The sequence below is a fragment of the Nannobrachium achirus genome (genome assembly GCF_963921795.1).
Source record: "Nannobrachium achirus genome assembly, chromosome: 20".
Lineage (NCBI taxonomy): Eukaryota > Metazoa > Chordata > Actinopteri > Myctophiformes > Myctophidae > Nannobrachium > Nannobrachium achirus.
This window is the reverse complement of record NC_137827.1, coordinates 40,561,993-40,583,353: the sequence shown is the minus strand read 5'-3', so window position 1 is coordinate 40,583,353 and position 21,361 is coordinate 40,561,993. Positions and strand designations below refer to the sequence as shown.

At 40.3% G+C, this 21,361-nt stretch overlaps 1 protein-coding gene across 1 annotated transcript; it reads right to left on the bottom strand.

Moving 5' to 3' along the window:
- Positions 1 to 2,835: 2,835 nt before the first annotated feature.
- Positions 2,836 to 21,098, bottom strand: LOC308306331 (uncharacterized protein). The gene is made up of 7 exons (XM_080751274.1): positions 21,063 to 21,098; positions 16,494 to 16,554; positions 13,660 to 13,758; positions 7,252 to 7,587; positions 6,680 to 6,699; positions 5,027 to 5,063; positions 2,836 to 4,843 (listed from the first exon to the last, which is right to left on the bottom strand). The coding sequence occupies exons 2-7, from the start codon at positions 16,552 to 16,554 to the stop codon at positions 4,548 to 4,550; spliced, it is 849 nt and encodes a 282-aa protein (XP_080607400.1). The 5' UTR covers positions 21,063 to 21,098; the 3' UTR covers positions 2,836 to 4,547.
- Positions 21,099 to 21,361: the final 263 nt, after the last annotated feature.

Here is a 21,361-nt window from a genome sequence, read left to right as displayed (position 1 = left end):
CCAGGGCCCGCCGTCTGCAGGGCCCTGTGAAAATTATATTTTCACAGGGCCCGGTCGCCGGTCGGTCAGGTCGGGTGGGTCGAGCGGCGGGGGGACCTTTGATTTGGAGAAGGGCCAGGGCCCGGGGATTCTTAAATCGTCACTGGTGGTGCACCTAATATTTAGAAGAGGTCTGTCTGTCTGTCTTGCTATTGCCCATACTCTGGCTCGGTTAATCCTCCTCGAGCAACATCACAGACACACAACAGACAGGCAGGTGATAGTGAAGGGGAAAAAATACAGTAAGAATTCCGCCTAGATTTAGAATAGGGTTCGGAACAGATAGTTAACGTTCCACCAACAGTGCACCATTTTTTTTTTTATGACGAAGCATTGTCATCCTTATACTCCTTATTGCAATTTTTTAAAATACATGTACAATACATACAATACACATCATGAACTACAATAAAACCTAAATTATGATGGTTTCGTTTCTTTAGTTTAGTTGTTTTTTGTCTGTTTTTCTTTTTTTCCCTTTTTTTTTTTTTTTTGTTCATTTGATCAACTCATACATTTAAATACAGGTCATACATTCACATAATCATTGTTACAGGTGATCAAAAGGAATAGGCTGAAGCTTGTGAATGCCTATCGTACATATTCATGAATTAAGACATTGATTACACAGATTTTTTTTTCATCATAAAAAGAAAACAAAAAAAGAAAAAAGAAAAGAAGAAGAATGAAACAAGGAAGAAAGAAAAAGAGAAAAAAAAACAAGAATAAAGGACTTGATAAAGGAATACCCATATCCATTTCATAACAATTACAATTCAAGAATCAGAGATATGTTATAAGAGTAGGCCTATACAAGTTTACTGTCTAGTAGTGATGCGCGGGCCGACCCGGTGCCCCCACCCGCCCGCCAACCCGCCCGCCTGCGGGTGGGTGGGTCAAGGTTTCAGACTCAATTGGTGGGTGGGTTATCACCACTCTCATGTGCAAAAAATAAATACGAATAATCACCTGTTCTTATTTGCCTTTTATTCTTAATAAGAGTAGGCCTTTAAGAATAAGATTTAAGAATACAGCGTTTTGAATACGAGCACGAGCGAGCAAGTTTTAAAATGCGCCAGAGAGGAGCGAGGTTTCTCCTCCGCTCCTTGGTGCGAGGACCGTCCCAATTCGAACCACATTTTGCCAACATTTGACACAACGTGAGCACAGCAGAGAAGATGCACAAACAATTCAGTGCGTGTCGCTGATCAGGATTGCACTTATGTCTCTGTTATCGGGTGGTTATCCACACAAGTCCGTTTATAAATACTTTGTGTCGGTTAAGTTATATAACCAGCTAGTCAACGGATACGATTTGAAACACAACTTTTGCAAGTGAGACGGGTTTTTGGACTGAATGAACCAACCACGCTCACCTCGAGTCGCTACCATCTCTCCAATCTGGTGATTAATCAATAACCAACAGGATTTAATATTGTCCGTCTTTTGCTGTCTGTTTAAAGTGCGAGGTGCTGTATAAATATGATTGACATAAAACCGCCATTCTTACCCCAACGATGCCCTGGCGATTTAGAAAGAATGAACGTCTTTGAATGAATGTCTTTTAGGCTAAAATTGGTGGGGTGGGAGCGGCTAACCTCTGGGAGAGACCCTGTCTTGTGTGTATGCATGGATGTATTGTGTAACTGTGTTATTGTATGTAATGTAATGTCATGTAATGTATTGTTCTGTGTTTGCTCAATATGGACCCTCTCTAAAATGAGATGCTACATCTCAAGGGGTTTATCCTTCAATAAAGGTCATAATAATAAACCCCAATTTGAACAACACGTTTGTTTATTTAGCCCATAACAATATTGTGCTACTGTAAACGTTTCAGGTTGCGGGGCGGGCGGATTCGTTGATTTGTATATTGTTCTGCGGCGCGGGCGGGCGGGTTACGTTCCGTGCGCGCACAAGCTTGTGGGCCGTGCGGGTTATGAAAAAAAGAACCTGACCCGCGCATCATTACCGTCTAGAGAATGATAATGGAAGAACGTAGGTACAAAGTATTAGTAAGAAAAAAAAACAAATAATTGATAATATTTTGTCTTGTGTACTTTAGGACAAGCAGTAGCGCTTTGGAGGCCGGACGCGACCGGACGCCGTGTGGTCGAAAAATTCCCACACGGACGGCACCGAACGGTGCACGACCGTGTAAACGTGTGCATACCCCCCGCGAGAGCCACGACAACCCCCCACCCCGCGAATCCGCGATAACTACAAGCATTACTTTAATCAGTGGCTACTACTTTGCATAACAGGTTTCTAGTGGTGAATTTGTGAGCGTCCTCAAGCCCCCTCTATTCATATGGATATATAGCCTACTACTTTAACACCTAGGTTTCCAGCTGTGACTGCATGTGCATGTGTCGATGTGCAACCCGATGTGTGTGTCCTCATGGCTCCATTACTGTGGTATTTAGTGTTTGAGATTCGTTCAAGACAAACTTTGTTTCTCTAGGCTACTGCAGCGCTGTATTTTCTAAATGAATTAAAAGAAAGTAGAACATAAAATCTTAAGTAACAATGCAAATGTAATTAAGACTAGAAAACTATTGTTTTCCCACCATTAGATCTGCTGACATCCTTTCTATCTAAATAGCCTCTAGAGGCACGTGCACACGCGTGCATGTGACGTCAATAAATGACCGTCCGCCCGGAAAAGAAAATCCCAAAGCACCACTGAGGACAAGTGTATTTTACGGACCACCTTGAAAACGAGATGGTTCATGATAAGTAAGAAATTCACTCTAAATCTCTAACTATAACTAAAAGAATATGGTTCCAGAACGGTGATGTGTAGATGTCCAAGCGTTTATTTTAGAAGGCAGTAACAGAATATTCCAAGAACAGCATCCAGCATAGCATAAGCCTGTACAGATAGTCACAGCACAGAGTGCCCGTGAGCAGCACACTGTCCCCTCCACGGTGCGACAGGCAGATAACTGTTTCTAACATAATGAATACATTGACTTTATACTGTATAGGTCCATAGAGATGGACCATCCTAAAAGTGACACCTGACAGCTGTCATCTGACTCAAGCAATGACATGACATAGGAAATCACATATCAAAGCTTAACATCAAAGGACAGGAAGAAGTCTACACACACCAGAAGGCCTGATTGATCAGAGTTCTTCCAATACACTGTAGGTGCGACCTCACAACACCTTAGGCTGCCAGAGCCACAGCTGGCCGACAGATAATATTATGCAAACATTGATACAGCATTGAAGCAGTGACTCACAAGATCAGACATTTGAGTTCATAATACATTTTAAGATTACTTTGACATTAAACAAAATGCTACATGTTTACAACAAAAACATATCATACATTTCTATTCTATCAGTTCATCTCAAGGGTTATGAAAGTTGTGAGCTTGTAGATCACAGGCAAAAGTAGCTAGCCAAATTGACGCAACTTCTTTTTTTTTTCTGTATTAAAATGTCTTAAAGGAGTAGTTCACCCCCAAAATGACTTTTTTTCTATTGATTACTAATGCCGTGGAGAGTAGAGTTCAATAATATTTTTTGGTTTTTGTCACATTCCCAAGGCAAACATTTTATTCGAGTAAATTTACCCCCATTGATTCCGGATGGGGACCCGTTTCGAAACGGGTCCCGGGGTCCCCATCCGGAACGAATGGGGGTAAAATTGTTATCACATTTTAGGAATGTGACAAAAACCAAAAAAATATTATTGAACTCTACTCTCCATGGCATGACTGATCAATAGAAAAAAAGTCACTTTGGGGGTGAACTACTCCTTTAAGCAGGCCTGGAATTTCGTCATTTTAGGGGCAAGGCCTTTGGTGTTGTCCATCGAAAGAATTTGTTGTATCTAAGGGTTAGGGGTGAGTGAAATAGATAATTTACTATCTGATGAATCCATGCTCAGCCCTGCACCAATCAAAGCCTGGATTTGTTTAAAGATGGGGACTCGGGGGAGTTAAGATTTTCAGAATGTTAACAAAATATGCTGGTGTCTACATGACAAGAAAAAGACACCAGTGTCTACTGTCTACTGTAAATAATGACAATAAATTGACAGAGGAGAAAGTGGCCTCAGGTTATGCCATTGGTTTATGGGGCACAATGCCAAGCAAGGCCATGGCTTTCATGGCCTCCATGAAATTCCTGCCCTCTTTTTAAGTTTTTAAATTGTCACTTCACAGTCATCTGGGGATCCCCCTGGGGAGGGGGGGGTCAGTCTTGAATGTCCCCTCACTATTGGGTACACTATTGCAATTGACTGATCTATTTATTTATGTATTTTTCCCAACTGTGATGGGCAAGCTATTTGGAAAATGTAGTAAGCTACATTACTAGTTACTCTGATTAAATATAGCTAAACAACAAGCTATCCCCAGACAAATGTAGCAAATTTCTGTTACTTACGCTACTTAGAAATGTAGTTAAGCTATGTAGGCAAAGTAGGCAAAGCAGAGAGAGACCGGAGGAAGAGCTGAAGATGGGTCTACATGAGTGCAGTAGATGTTCCATCAATGACCTTCATCTGGTTTGTCCACAGAGACTCTATTCATAGGACTGAGTTCAGAAACGCCGTCCTTAGACCTGGACACAAGGGGTATGAGTGTGGCGGGGGGGGATGGGGGGGTGGGGGGGGGTTCGCCACCTGTTTTCTTACGTCTGCGAAATTTAGGGGAAAAGACCAACTGATCGTTTCGTCCCACTACAAAGAAACACACAAGGGTGATGATGATGGCGAATATGAGTATGCCGCCGCCGCCGACGATAAGCCAAGCCCACCACGGAACCACTCCATCTGCAGAAGGCTCTAGAGAGTTAGAATGAAAGATGAAGAAGAGGGGACGCACGCACGCACGCACGCACGCACACACGCACACACACACACACACACACACACCATTTTTCAGGCTATTAGACATCAACATTACATTTATTTTAATTATGACCACATTAAAAAAAAAAGTGCAATCATTTGAATCTATGCACTCACTTGTGTTTCCATCTTGCAGTGACCCGTCATCAGGAGCCTGTGGTATTTCAATCAGGAGAGAGACAATTCAGACAAACAAATGTCTCAAGAAAGTAAGACTATCAACTGACAACACTAAACCTCTTGTGGCTGAATCCCACTGCAAAGGGAGGACTCCATAACAAAGCCTGTGAATGCTTCCATTTTTCCATCACAAAAGCATCCCTTCATGCTCTGAGTGTTAAATAACTCGTTTTAAGTTCAGCTCATTCAATGTTGCTTTACCTGTGCACGACCGCGTCAGATTCACAAGACCGGTGCAGTGCTGGCTCACCTTTGATTGAAAATGAATTACTAGACAATGTGGGAACATGTTTTAATGCAGCAAGCAGCTTATAAAGCCTTTCCTTTGAAAAGCGTCACTGTCGACGTTGCCTCTTGGCTTAAATCAAGCTTGATTTGAAAACTATGGAAGTCACATGAAACTATGTGACTTCCATAGGGAATGAATTGGATTCCACTCTCCCCCCTCATCCCCCAAGGACAAGGAGAGGGCAGGTGACCTTAGTTTGTGTCCATGGCCTAAGCCTAATAGCTCTGTACTGGGCATTCTCATAATAGCTTAGCTTAAATTCTAAATAAGAGCAACATTGACCTGTTTTAGAAGAATGCTTACTTTTCACTGTTGCTACACTTAACTCGTTAGAGGTTCATGACGTTTGCCACGTTGTACAGTAAACTATACTGTACTGTAGCTACTGTACTTGGCTACCGCGGTGGTAGGTTATTGTATTGCCATTTAGAGTAGGTTAGACTTTTTTAAACCCTTTTAGATTTTAGATTCTGTACTAGCTAGTGTCAAATAATAGCATGAAATATGAACTTTTCAAGATGGTAAATGATGTCCAGATCCCCCATCAAGTTATGCATGCCATAGGTATATTTGCTACATTTTGTTTTCAAAGTGCACAAGAGATGTGTATTTAACTTGCAAATGTAATGTTTTCTCCTGGGGAAGATGCCCACTGACCACAATATTGATTATAGCTAATCAATATTTTGTCATAAATCGTTTAATTCCATATAGTCTTAATTCACATTTAATACTGTTGCTGTATGATATTTCTACATCTCAATGGAGAACATCTTAAAGTGATCCCTGACTAATACGACAAATATGCCTTAATACATTATAATTGTCCTCTATAACTACAATGTAAAATTAAAAACACCTCAATTATTTTATTTCTTCTAGAAATAGCTAATCTTTCACTCAATAGGGGAAATGCCCGTCGCAAGTTGATGATGTCATAAATGTCAAGTGTGATCTATCCCTATGGAATTTATGGCATGCATGTGAAAATAAAAACAAACTTAATACTTCCTATAGTTAATATGAGCATCAAATCAATATTTCAAATGTGTTTGTGTTTTGTTTTTTTGCACATGCATGCCATAAAAATGACACATGACATTTATGACATCATCAACTTGCGACAGGCATTTCCCCTACTGAGTGAAAGATTATCTATTTCTAGAAGAAATAAAAATTTTAAGGTGTTTTTAATTTTACATTGTAGTTATAGAGGACAATTATAATGTATTAAGACATATTTGTCGTATTAGTCAGGGATCACTTTAAACACAAAACGCATGAAATTTAACTTAACGCACCTTAGTAGTTGGTTCATGTCCTGTGATGTGGGAAGAGGCAGGAAGAGGAGCTCATTATACACATGAAATGATGATTATTACCCTATACCCTATTTGTTTTTGTTTGTTTATTAACCGCTCTGTTGTTGTTTGTTGGTTCAACGCTGTTGTTTAAATAAATCCACAAATAAAGTGGTTTGGATTGCATTGGCTTGGGAACAGAGTCTCCAAGACTACTTACATCTGGTATGTCTAAAGAGATTATACAGTTACATTTTAACTTTTTAAAATGTACTGTACTGGACCGATTAGCTCTACATTTACCTTCTGCCTACTGCCAGCAGGTCAAAGAAGTACCTGCAAACATTTGTTTCCCCCACATGCTTTATATTTTCTGAAATATTTAAATTTAATTTTATAATAGCAGAAGCTCAATGAAATATTTCCCCATATATTTTACATCTTTTTAATACGAGTCAATGGGTGGCCAAAATATGGAGACAAATGATTTGTATGGTATTAGTTGATGACGTTCTAGATGACAAACACGTTCTTTCTCAATATGTTTTCAATACAAAAATGTATTGCCTTACCAACAACGAGTTGAACAGTGCATTCCTTCTGGAAATTATCAATGTGACTGAGACATGTGTAGTTTCCTTCATCAGATCGTTTCACTCTGGACAGTTTGAGGGACACGTTGCCTTTCTTCACATCATCCATGGAGATGGACGTTCTATTCACGTAGGAATGATTCTTTTTGTCCTCAAATTCTTGCTCGTTCTTCTGGTAATACACATATTGACCTTGCAGTAGACCCGGCCTGGACCAGTGTACAGCCAGGTCAGCAATATCAGGAATGGTAGGATCAACCTCACATGGTAGAACAGCGTCTTCCCCCACTGATGTAAACACTTTCAGACAGTTCCCTGATAAGACAAGACAAGACAAGACACACCTGATCTCAGAGGGACATTCAGGTGTCATAGCAGAACCAGCAGTAACAATGAAAAAGGTAAGAAACAAACAAGATAAATGAAATGAAATAAAATAAAACAGACATTAATGTGTTAAAACACTGGTTCCCAAACACTGGGTCAGGACCCATTTGTGGGTCGCGGACACATTTTTATGGGTCCCTTAATTTTTGGTTCCCTACATTTTGTTTTTTGATTATTATTATTTCAAAAAAAATCCCCAATAAGCTAAGATTTTCATTTATATAAAATATATATATTTATTTTCATTTCATTTAATTAAAAAATAAAATAAAATTTTAAGAAATTCCATACATTTTAACGAATGTTTGAGAAGTAGTGAAAATAGGCGATCTACAAGTTCACAACATGGTGCAAACGGACGCGTTGTGAGCTTGTAGATCTGCCATTTTCACTAGCTTGGGTCCCGGGCAAATGTTTAATCTCTCTTTAGGGTCGACCTAAAAAGTTTAGGAAGCACCGTGTTAAAGTATGCATGGACAAGGGGAATAATTCTGCCACTTTTGGTGAACAAGTAATAATTGAGTCAACCATCCCACCTGTGACCCAAAATTGCATTATGTTGCGTTATAAAACAAAATGCCAGACACTAGATTATTAAAAACAGGCTGATATATGGGATTGGGTGTCTGAAACATTTATTTAACAATTTAAACGATTCAAAACCTTAACTAGAAGCAGTGCTCTTCCGAGCACAGGTCTCCACCAGGTCAAGGTATGTTATTGCGCTATAATAGTCCAATGTGAGAAGGGTGCCATGTTTTCTTTGGCCTTTAACGGCAATGTGACGCTGCATGCATGATTTGAGGCATTTTAATCCAAAAATGAGGTTGGCAAAAGTCAACCTGCTGGTGGCGCTATAACAGGCCAATGTGAAAAGAGTGGCATTTGTTCCTTGACCTAGTGGGAATGTGCGTGCATTCATGATTTAAGTCATTTTGTTAAAAATGGACAACTCTGCAAACTTTGGAAGCCAATGTGTGCAAATTAGGATGGAATATGAAATGTCTTGATCACAAAATTATAGGGATACTGTGTACTGATTTGTGTCATCTTTGGATCAAATCTGAATGAATAGGATAAAAGTCGGACACCTGGTGGCGCTATAGAATGTAGATATGAAAAATGCAGGCAAAAGTTTTCCTTGGCCTCTAGGAAGTGCACATACAAAGTTTTACACTGATCAGTGGAGTTATAGGTTAAAATACAAATCAGCCTGTTATATTGCCACCATTAGCCATAGGTTATTTCAAATAACCATTATTTGAAATTGTATTTGAAGTGGTATTTCTTCCTCGCCTAATGGGACTGTGCATGCTCAATTTCACCAAAATCACCATGATTTCAAGCATTTTATTCAAAACGGACCAACCCTGCAAACTTTGGCAGCCAATCTTAGACAATCAGAATGGAATATGGAAAATCGGAACAGATCCATGTCGGTCACATGACTGTAGAGATACTGTCTACCGATTTGCGTGATTTTTGGAAAGAATCTGTAGGAGTACTGGCCACTTAATGTACAGACAACAAGAGACATGAAAGAACACACCCCACAATACTAAGTACAACTAATACTAAAATACATACAAATAAAATTGGTCAACATTGTGCCCCCAATGTAGTAGAAACCTAGCCTGGCGGGGCCCGACGTCATCTGCGTTCACTCACTCATTCCTTCCACAGTATAACGTCTGGACTTCCATTGATTGGCAGCGAGTATACCGATTATTCTCTGATCGGGGCCAATCAGTGACTGCTTCCGCACTATGCTTCTGCACAACAAACGTAGTCTTCCTGACAACAACTGAAAAGATTTCCCTGATTGGTCCATGTGTAGACGGTGACGTAGATGCATGCTGCAGGCTGCAGCATTTTCAAAACAACAATGGCTGCCCTTGCGATGCAAAAAGTGTAACAGTTAACGCTCTAACCATAAAACAACCAATAAGTGCAGTTATTTCAGAGTTGGAATCAATTACAACAATTAAAAAGCAACACGGAGGATGCGCTAGTGGAGTTTATCGGCCGAAAAGACGTGTTTTTTATTTGCCGTTCTTCCGACTGGCTGAGAGATGGTGATTGGTTAGAGGAGTCTGTCTGTCAAGGCAAGTACTCCCGCCCACTTTTCAAGCTGCCAATAGGCCAAAGGCCAGACGTTATACTGTGGAAGGAATGAACACAGATAACGTCGGGCCCCGCCAGGCTAGTAGAAACCTATATCCGCCCTGTAACGGACCCATATTCCATGCTTGTATTTTTGACGGTATATATTTATGGTTTTGTGACAGGAAGTGCTTTGTTTGACAATTGGACAAGCTGTGGATAATCTGTTGATTTGGACCTAGTACAGCTGTGGCCCTGGGGCTTAAAGGAGTAGTTAACCCCCAAAATGACTTTTTTTTCTTCTATTGATTACTCAGGCCATGGAGACTCAATAATATTTTTAGTTTTTTGTCGCATTCCTAAAACAATTTGCTTTCAATAAATTTACCCCAATTGATTCCGGATGGGAACCCACATGCATTCGGGTCCCCATACGGAATCAATGGGGGTAAATGTACTATAATCCATTTTTTGTCTTAGGAATGAGACAAATACAAAAAAGTATTATTGAACTCAAGTCTCCATGGCATGACTAATCAATATAAAAAAAGTCATTTTGGGGGTGAACTACTCCTTTAAATGCTGCCTCAGCCAGAGGAGCAGCAGCATAACAGGACAGAATACACAAATATGTGTTAAGGCAAGCTTTGGAACAGCGGAAAGGGGGACAAGGTACATTTATTTAAAGGTTTTTCTTGGGCCAATGCAGATTGTTGGATTTTATTGTAATGGTAATTCTACTTGGTATTTTGTAAAAGGTATTAAAGTACTGTGTACTGTAAAGTGATATATGGGTTTTATGGACAAATGTTATCATGGTGCCTAGATCTACATTTATTGATTATTGTATTTGATTTATGATCATTGATATGTTGTATTTTATGCCTTTTCCCTGTCCAGTTCTACGTTGATTACATTATAAAGAATCATCAAAATCATCAGTCAGTCTTAATACTTTTATGTCCGCTACACAAATTATTTTCAAATGAGTTCTCGATGCCACATTCTCAACGTGGGGGCATCAACGTTTTTCCAGCATAATGCCACCACCCTTCTAGCTTGGAGAAGACCAAAATCTAAGATTTTTGTTAGTTTTGCTGGCTGTATAAAGTTTTTCGGATAGATTCCAAGTACAGAGTTTAACACTTAGTGGAACTGTGGTTTTAAAAATTCCTGACAGACACTGAATGAGTTATTGCTGCTCTATATGTAACTTTCCTCTTCTACCCCTAATTTATGCGTAAGTGCTGTTATTTTTTGTATTTATTTTTTTATTTTACCCTTGAGCTGCTTAATCAGGGGATAAATTGAATCCTGACCATCAGGTCAAAATTCGTGTCAGATCCTATGTCTAGGTCGATCTAACCTTTGACACAATTTAAATGTCTCAATAGAAGAGCAGGGAGACAAAATACAACCACCCCAATAGTATATGTTATATTGTATTGACATACTCTACCATAGATTGGAAACAAATACATTTTATTAATTGAAAAAGGTTACATGGTGCCGCTTTAAAGATTACAGTGCTCTGTAGATTGGGGCTCCAGTATAGTTTAATTCAGTGTTCTCAAACCTTTGTTTCATTTCAAAGACCCCCAGTTTTAGTCCAGAGAACCCGCATTTGATATATTTTCACGGACCCCAATCTATACTCAGTAAAATCCCTGTTTAAATGAGAGTGTACGAATGGAATTTGCTGGTCCATTGGAGTTGGAGTTTTCTACCCTAACTGGGCCCTAACTGGGCAGACCCGAGGCCCTACCTGGCCCGACTAGTTAGCATACATTTTAGGCCCTACCCTACCCTAAACGTCGGGTCGGGTTCGGGTATGGTCGGGTTCAGGCATAATTTGAGAACTCTAATTGGAGTTACAGACCAGTAAGAGTTCCGTTTGGACCCCTGGTGGTCCCCCAGACCCGACGCTGAGAACCAGTGCGCTACACGCCCCTGTTCACAACCCCTTTGAAGTTCAAAGGAAGAAATTAAGGCTATCTTTATGGGGACTGCCCATAAGTCCTATGTCTCATTAGTCCTACTTTGATTAGGGTTAGGTTTAGGCATAGATTTACTGAGGTTTGGGTTTGACTTAGGTTTAGGCATAGTTTTACTGAGGTTAGGGTTTGGGTTAGGTTTAGGCATAGTTTTACTGAGGTTAGGGTTAGGTTTAGGTTTAGGCATAGTATTTTCACCAGGTTAACATTCACCTGATTCAGACTAATAGATGTAGGAACAATTGAATTTTACCCTTCAACTATAAAATATATATCGTTTTTAATGAGACATGCATTGTAATTACGCTCCCAAATATTATCGTCTGTTTTCGCATATTGAATGAGTCCTGCAGCGCAGCCAATCTCAAGTGCTCCACTGCAGAGGCGTCTGTGGCAAGGTATGGCAGCATTGGCAGCTACCTTACCTTGGCTACAGGGGAAAATAATAAAATGTACTTCTTAAAATAAATGAATCATGCCTGTGTCTGCTGTGGAGTCTGTGGAGTGTCTGCTGTGGAGTCGTGTACTCTGACTGGACAGTAACAGTGGACTGTCACTGGACAGGTTTGTGTTAATTGTGAATGTCACAGTGATTGTTGACTGAGCTGAAAATGCAACTGTCCTGCATGATGCACTCACGCAACCGTCCGCAATAGCTCTCGCCTCTCGGAGAGGCGAACGAGCTGCGCTGTGTACGACCAGTCTCACAGTAATGGTGAAAAATAAGCAAAATATAGCATCAGACCAGAGAATATAGTATTTAGCCACAGGAAAATGTCTCTGGCTTATTTAGGCTTGGTTTCTGCAGCAGCAGCAAACTAAGGACAACTCAGGAGTATCGAGTCGGCTCAATTCTACCGACTCTTGCAAAAGGCTATGAAGATATGTTTCTCAAAAATAGCCGTGCTACAAGCTAACAACGTAGCTTGTAGATCTGCTATTTTCTGTGAGCTAACCCGTACAACGGTCAGTCTGACAAGCTGACGTCATTGTATTCTCCGTACTGGACTTTTTACACAGCTGCGTGCGAGAGCCATTCTCAGAGCCATTCTCAAAAAAGATGCGGACTGGGTCATAAATACGCGTATCTGTGTGCCAATATCACCGTATGAATAGTTTAGTTTAGCGGACTCAGATGAATTCATCCTTGTGTAAAAATACCCTAAGAGCTCTGGCCAGCTCCCCCTGACAAAAATGTCCCTCCAAGGAATGAATGACAATATGAACACTGGAATGTCAACATAAACAGTGGAACCAAAATACAGCCAGAGATGTGTCTTTCTGCAAGGAAACACCCCAGCACAACAATATAGTAGAATGAAATGACTGCTAAAATATACAGGTATATATATAATAAAATAGGTTTAAAGTTACCTAGTTTCCCTTTAATGTGTGTCTAATGGAGTTCATTGTGGCATCACTGTCTTAACTGCTGTGCGTTTATGAGTGCCGACTTTGAAAATCCCAACTTTTTCAACTACAGAGTGGATTCTCCAGGTTAGTATTAATCCAAAATTAACCTGCAAGACTCCGTTTGGAAAAAGCGAGATGCGATCATTTCCCAAAAATAAACAGCCTAATTATACATGAGACAAGCGTATCTGGGTATTGAAAACCTCAAGGGATGTGTCCATGACGTGTGTACCATGCGACCACCTAAACTTAAGATTTACAATGCTAGCACTTTTGACTCACAAATGAAGTATATTAAAGTACATTGTAGGTAGTGTATCAAGATGACAGATATGCCACTTTAAAAAGGCAAAATTAAACTCATGGGACACTTTATTAGAACACAAAAAAAATCGCAATGGCCTCAGTAGTCAACCACTGAAATTATGTTATTTCACAATGCCTCTCATTAGGATTGCATTGGCAGCTGCAGTGCACCGTTTATCCTTACCCGAAGTGGGGCCGCTGTCACAATTGTGGACGGGAATTTGCCCCTGTGTCTCTATGCCCGTATCATGCGCTACAATACCACTGGTGACCAGTGGTAGGCCTGTACACACACACACACACACACACACACACACACACACACACACACACACACACACACACACACACACACACACACACACACACACACACACACACACACACACACACACACACACACACACAGAGAGAGAGAGAAAAATGTAGCATGAGCTGCAATATTGCTGGTGACCAGTGGTAGGCCTGTACGTACACACACACACACCCTCCCCCCACACACTTCAAACATGGATTTGATTTTTGTATTTATTATGTTGTACTAGTGTTATTATTGTTATTATTATTATTATTACTACCTATGCTGTAGCTGAACAAAACTAACTTTAACTTTTAAATGTACATAATGTAACAATAAAGCAAAACCTTGAGCCTTTATACAAACTTAGCCACATGTGTAACGATTTCTGACTGACATTCTAATTAAATGTCCTTCTGCACTTCCTGCTTGGTGACTATTTACATAGATGCTTGTTATCTTCATTATTTGTAGATGGATGCTAGGTGGGCCTACTATGTTATTTGTAAGCAGATGCTAGGTGTGTTATTTATTTGTATTCCAGAAAGTAGGCTCAAGATATAATATTTACATCTGATTTAGAGATGATGATTCAATGACGACAAGCAAGGATTGATGGGTTAAACCAAAGCAGAAAAAAGATGATCAATGCAAGATATCTCCTACTTAGGTTTAGTGTGATTGAAATGATTAAAATCCCAGTAGGAGGTAATGTATTATGTAGGTGATATTGTTGCGTGCATTATGGGCCAGTGCCACCACACAAGCTTGCCCACCAGGGGGAGCTGAGGCCTAAGAGACACATCTGTACTACAGAAAGCACATAGATTATTTGATTGAGGGAAGTTATGTGTGCCAATTAATCAATTGGAAGTACCGGTAGTCACATCTGGCAGGGAGGTCTGATTAGACAGTTTGGTTTGGGACAGAGTGGCAACAACAACAATTCCTGCATGTTAGCAGTAAACACTATCAGTGCAATAGAGTTGCAGCGTAACAAACAGTTTCTGGCACACTTTAAAAAATATGTTTAAAGAATCAGATACGCTTGTTAACAAAAGTAAAGTATCAACTAAGGTGACCCGATACCACGTGGACTCAAAAGTTTGAGACCATTTTGAGGTCTATATATGATATTATTTTCAATGGTAAGCACTTTGGGTCAACATATATACAGTATATATATATATATATATATATATATATATATATATATATATATATATATATTATATATATATATTTATATATGTTACAGTTAGATTGGGTAACTCAGTTAGATTGTGGTAAGAGCACTCGTTTTGTCACCACACACCAATCACCACCAGATGGCGACAACAGCCATTCACTAGTGTAGGCGCTGACGTCACTCGTTTGCAACTCTCTTTCGTTGTTTATTTACTAGCCTAGCTCGGCTGTGTTTAGCCATTAGCTTACTATGCCTAACTCTAACCCTAACCCTAACCCTAACCTCAGTAAAACTATGCCTAACCCTAACCCTAACCCTAACCTCAGTAAAACTATGCCTAACCCTAACCCTAACCCTAACCTCAGTAAAACTATGCCTAACCCTAACCCTAACCCTAACCCTAACCTCCGTGGGCCGACACTACGTTGTTGTTCCCTTTGTTGTGGATCAAAGCGACCGCTTGTTCCGCCCTGCGCCGCACGACGAGCGCTCCGATTCTCAATTTCACCGAACCTCAAAAAAACTGTGACATATATATATATATATATATATATCACACACACACACACACACACACACACACACACACACACACACACATACACATACACACACACACACACACACACACACACACACACACACACACACACACACACACACACACACACACACACATTACATCACAAACATAACGACACATAGGGCACAATATCAAGTTTTACATTTGTTTTAAGGGTTGTGTATAATTGAAGTACCATATAAATATTACATATAGATGCATTTATTGACTACCAACAACCTAAAATTGCTTTTCATTTCATTTCTCTGTATATGGCCCAGAGGACGTCCGAAATTGATTAATGTCTACATGAGTGACGTGATGATCTCTCTTTACACCACTCTGTAAGCCGACTTACTCTTCTTTGTGGACAACACTGTCCAGTCTAAGCTAAATACACTAATTACATAATTTAGTAGATTGTTCTTTACACTGTAGTGAATCTCCTCTCTGTTTTCTTATAGCCAGGCAATGAAGTTAACAGCTTTCACTTGCTGTAATGGTGTTACAACGCTCATTGAGAAATACCATGAAAGGTCATAAATAAGGCTGGGACTTTAACTGATTAATTGCGATTAATTAATTACAGAAAATTAACACGATTAAAAAAAATTACGCATTTTAATCGCACTTAGTTTTTGCACCACAGAATCTTCAGTTTCGGGCATACTGATCATAGCGATGCACCAACCAAGAAGAGACAACAAACGCAAAGGGAGAAGTAACTGATCAGAGTGCTTTGCTTGGCCCAGTGGATGCAACATTTAGATTTAAAAAACTCACTCGTTGATTCACTCGTACAACAAAATGTGTTTTACTTGAAAAAAATACTTCTCAGGTCAAATATCGATGTGCGATTAAAATGTGATTAATTGCGATAAATTAATCACAGAGCCTGTAATTAATTTGATTAATTAATCGCATCCCAGCCTTAGTCATAAACTATGGGTTAATTACAGTGTAATTTACCTCCAGCGCAGCAGAGCAGACACAGAACTGATATTAGAACATGCAGATACGCCATCTTCATCTACAAACAAGAAAGAAAGAAAGAAAGAAAGAAGCTTAGTTCCAATGTATCAATATGAGTTATAACATGATCAGGCCAGAATGTGTCCATTATTTAGATAATCGTATACATCACAATTAAAAATGAATATGCATGGCCTGGGCCACATGGGTAGTGGTCCAGGCACCTAGGCTGGTAATCCAGCCCTTGCAGCATCGCAGGTTCGAGTCCCGATCCTGATGACCTTTGTTGCATGTCACACCTCCCCCCATCTCTCTCCCTGTTTCCTGTCAGCCTATATTGTAAACGTATCAATAAAGGCAGAAAAAGCCCAATATATACACATATATATATATATATATATATATATATATATATATATATATATATATATATATATTAGGGCTGTCAAATGATTAACTTTTTTTATCAGATTAATCACAGCTCAAAAATTAATTAATCATGATTAATCACGAATCGAACTATGTCCAAAATATGCCATTTCTTTATGTATATTGTTGCGTATAATTATGTTAATATTTATGTATAATGGCAAGCTAAAGGCAAAGATACATTTATCATACAATATGTAGGCCTATATACATGTTTATTATCATTATTGTTATTACTATTTAAGCATTTTTTTACCTTACCATTTATTGTGTAGCAATAGCAAATATTTATACAATAGGCCTATGGCTACGTCTAAAACACTGGCTCACATGACTTTTCAGGCTGTGACCCCCCAAAATAATCCCCCCCCCCACACACACACACCCACACACACACACCCACACACACACACACACACACACACACACACACACACACACACACACACACACACACACACACACACACACACACACACACACACACACACACACACACACACACACACACCCTGACGAGCACTTGGAATTGTAGGAGTTGGCATTACGTTAGTTTTGACTGTTTGCTTGTGAAAATAGCAGATCTACATGCTTGTGAGCATGTAGATCCACAAGCATGTAGATCTGCTAATACTGCTATTTTCACAATTTCTCCCTCCAATATTTGATAATTTGACTAATGTTTGACCAGAGGTATGGTATAGGCCTAGTAAAAAGCCCTTAATTTGTCAGTTTAGAAATGTGCAGATGCCACACTTATACTGTATGTTGGTCTGTTTATTGTTGAGTGAGAAAACAATGTTAACATTAAGCTTAACATCTGGGGACCCCCCAAAATAAAATTGGGGATCCCCCTAGGGTTCCCAACCCACAGGTTGAGAACCACTGCAATACAACACGGAATTATTTGACATCTAGGTTACAGATAAAACAGCTGACACATGTGTGCACAAGACAGAGAAAACAAGCGTTTGTAACAGCTGCCATTAATGTTGTGCTGTTGATTGCCTGTAAAATCTATCTGGGTCAATATGCGCATTTTCAAGAGGCGATTGTTAAGCTAATGTCATGCCTGGCAGTGCTGTGCGGTCTTTCATCTGATCCAAGTAAGTTTGGAGCACCTAGGCCCAACAACATCGCGGATTTTAGGAACAGAAGTAGAAGTAGGCTAGACTATATATTTTTTAGATGTATTGTATGATGATCAGGTTTTATTCCAGTGAATGATCTAAATCCTGTTTCACTTTGAAACAGCTCTGAGCTCTCCCCCTCGCTGCTGCAGTGTCAGAGTGACATGTGTAGAAAGAGACGGGTATGGCTGCAGGCGTGGAGTCACCTCCCTCAGCAGATCTTTCTTGTCAGACCTCTCGTCTCAGAACGCCCGGGTGTCCCTCGGCGAGGGACCCTCGCCACTAATGTTTATTATTAAAAGTTATTTTTCATTATTAAGAACGTTTTCTTTTTTTGTAATGTTATTTTCCAGTGTTGAATAATGGTTTGAAGAGGAATTTTCGGCAATACGGATTAATGCAATACTGTTATTTATTATTAAAAGTAACTTTTCATTGTAAAGAAATGTTTTACTTTCCGTGTTCAATAAACCGCAGGATGTGCAGCTGTCTGTCATGCCTGACACTGTGGTTCTGCTCTGATGTCAATGTGATGTCAGGGGAACCACTCTTAAAGTTATACCATGTAACTTTTTTTATAAAACAAATCTTAAAATTGTCCTAACTGTTAAATCGCTAAAGTTTTAGAACACCCACTCCGTTATTTTCAGCTTCTGAAGCCTTCTCTTTATATGTTTGAGCGTGAGGGGGGTAGAATTTCGCGGCAAAATGACGTAATCTGCATCATCTGTATACGTTGTGTATACGTTGGCCAATCACATCGCAGATCATACACACATGATACACTACCGGCCAATTACAGTGCATCTTGCGTCTTTTCAGGAAATAGCTTGCTTCAACAGCTTTGTTTACGCTGGTCTAGAAGTCTAGCAGGTAGCTCCCCAACCGCTGCTCGTAGAGGGACACGGGAGACCGCGATGGATGCGTCTCGGCGAGGCGGACGCGGTGGTCAGAAGGCCCGGTCCGTGGCGAAAAACGGACGAAAAAAAGCAAACGCGACCGCGGTTTGCTATACTGCTACAGACCACTAGTTGAGCAACTTACACAGTATAGCTTTAACAGAAAGAGATTGTCGGTTTTATGCCCATATATGGAGATCCCTGTCCCCATGTCATCAATATTAAGCGCATATCTCTGGGAATGCCCATATTTGGCAATGCCTATATATGGGCATGTTCTGCCATCAAATTGTTGACTATCGTGCAGGGGTTTGATTGATTGAAATGTGTATTAGCAGTTTGCAGTAGAGAAAAGTTCAGTTTCGTGACAGCACAAATCACTGGTACAAGTTCAACTAAAAGAAAGCCTAGAAAGCCTTACATCTTATTTACACAAGATTTACATATAGGGTCTGGTGCAACTGGTCCGATATACATCACTGGCCAGATGGCCCCATTAGGGCGAGGTCGCATGTCGCCCTGAGGCGTCTTACTAGTTGTATGGGGCTTTTAAGCTGTGACATCATTTTGTAGGCAGAGGAGAATCTGCCCCCAGAGCATTTTCTGTCCCTCGCTATTTCAAAAAACAACAACTAAAAAATAACGACTAAAGTATAATTCTAACACTTTCCTTTCAACAACAAAGAGAAAAAAAAATTGTAAATAGTAAAAATAGTAAAAAGATTCACGGAAACTGGGGGCAGAAATTCTCCTCTGCCTACAAAATGATGTCATACTTAACAGCCCCATAGACAGATGGCTTTTCAGAGGACAGGGTTACTTGAGGACACGAGGCGATTCACTATCAGCTAAACTAGTTTGTCAACTTACGTAAGGTGTGTCAACAATGGGAAATACGTGACAGTCCAAACAGATAATTATCTCCATGATGAGTACAGGATTGAAAGGAATGCAGTGTGACGATAGTTCTTACATGGGGGGGGGGGGGGGGGGGGGGGGTGTCCCTCGCCACTGGGGGGGGGGGGGGGGGGGTGTCCCTCGCCACTAATGTTTATTATTAAAAGTTATTTTTCATTATTAAGAACGTTTTCTTTTTTTGTAATGTTATTTTCCAGTGTTGAATAATGGTTTGAAGAGGAACTTTCGGCAATACAAATTAATGCAATACTGTTATTTATTATTAAAAGTTACTTTTCATTGTAAAGAAACGTTTTATTTTCCGTGTTCAATAAACCGCAGGATGTACAGCGCCAAAAAGGCAGACAAGCCATGCACAGTACAGTGGAACGCGCCTGCCTCTAAGATTGTTGACCCTAGACTTGCCGTTGTACCTGAGACGAGAGGTCTGACAAGAAAGATCTGCTGAGAGGTGACTCCACCCTTGCAGCCATACACTCTTAATAACACACTCGTTAATAATTTGTTTGGTGCAGCTGTACATGTTGCTCCCTAGTCTGCCATGTCTTTAATCTGCTGTAGCTTTTAAACTGAACTGTAAAACAAACTACAAAATCAGCCTGGGGTTTCATACCCCTTTAAGTATACAACATTTCCCACAATGCTCTTTCTCATGACAGCTCAGATTTCCCCCAACATGCGCGTGTGCACGCACACGCACACGCACACACACACACACACACACACACACACACACACACACACACACACACACACACACACACGCACACACACACGTGGTATGTGTGTCTACAGATCCCAGGCCACAGTTCCAGTTCCTGGAAACTCGACAAGCTAAAAACCTGGATCTCTCTGCCTGGATCTCTCTGTGTCTATCTCTTGCTCTCTCTTTGTTCCTTACTGTCCCCCCGACTTGTATATCATAACATGAGGGCTGCCCCCCCAGAGAATGGTCTACGGATCATTCGCGGACCATTCCAGGATGGCATTGGCTAAGGATTATCCTACCTATTTCATTCACACACAGTCACAAACAATCAAACACTCAACTCACTCAAACACTCATCAGGTCTGTACGTTTGTTGTAAATGATCATATTTCCACAACTCTCGCTGTCCATTAACTGAGCACAATAAAAACATATATGTATAAACATAAAACACACGCTAATGAAAGTGAACTTAACACACCGTAATAGTTGAAGAGCTTCTTGACTGGTCCTCAGTCCTGCAGGAACTAGTTGCCCAAGCTCGAGTTCAGGCTTTTTATAAGAGGGGCGTATTCTATGGTTTAGCCCACCTCTCTCTCTCTCTCTCTCTCTCTCTCTCTCTCTCTCTCTCTCAGAGAGAGGGCAGGGATTCTATCGTTTCTGATGTTTCATTTCATCACTGTCAGGCAGAAACCTCGCATCTCCGGTTATACCGGTTTTCATAGTCGTTTACTATGGTGCCGAGCACTGCCGACTGATGACTGATTTAGGCCTTACATT

What these genes read in the sequence shown, in the direction of transcription:
- LOC308306331 (XM_080751274.1), bottom strand. Translation starts at nt 16,554, where the DNA reads ATGAAGATGGCGTATCTGCATGTTCTAATATCAGTTCTGTGTCTGCTC. An exon ending in TCTGCTCTGCTGCGCTGGAG is followed by an intron (nt 13,759 to 16,493) that starts GTAAATTACACT and finishes GTGTGTGTACAG; the next exon opens with GCCTACCACTGGTCACCAGT. An exon ending in CACTGTTCAACTCGTTGTTG is followed by an intron (nt 6,700 to 7,251) that starts GTAAGGCAATAC and finishes CCCACATCACAG; the next exon opens with GACATGAACCAACTACTAAG.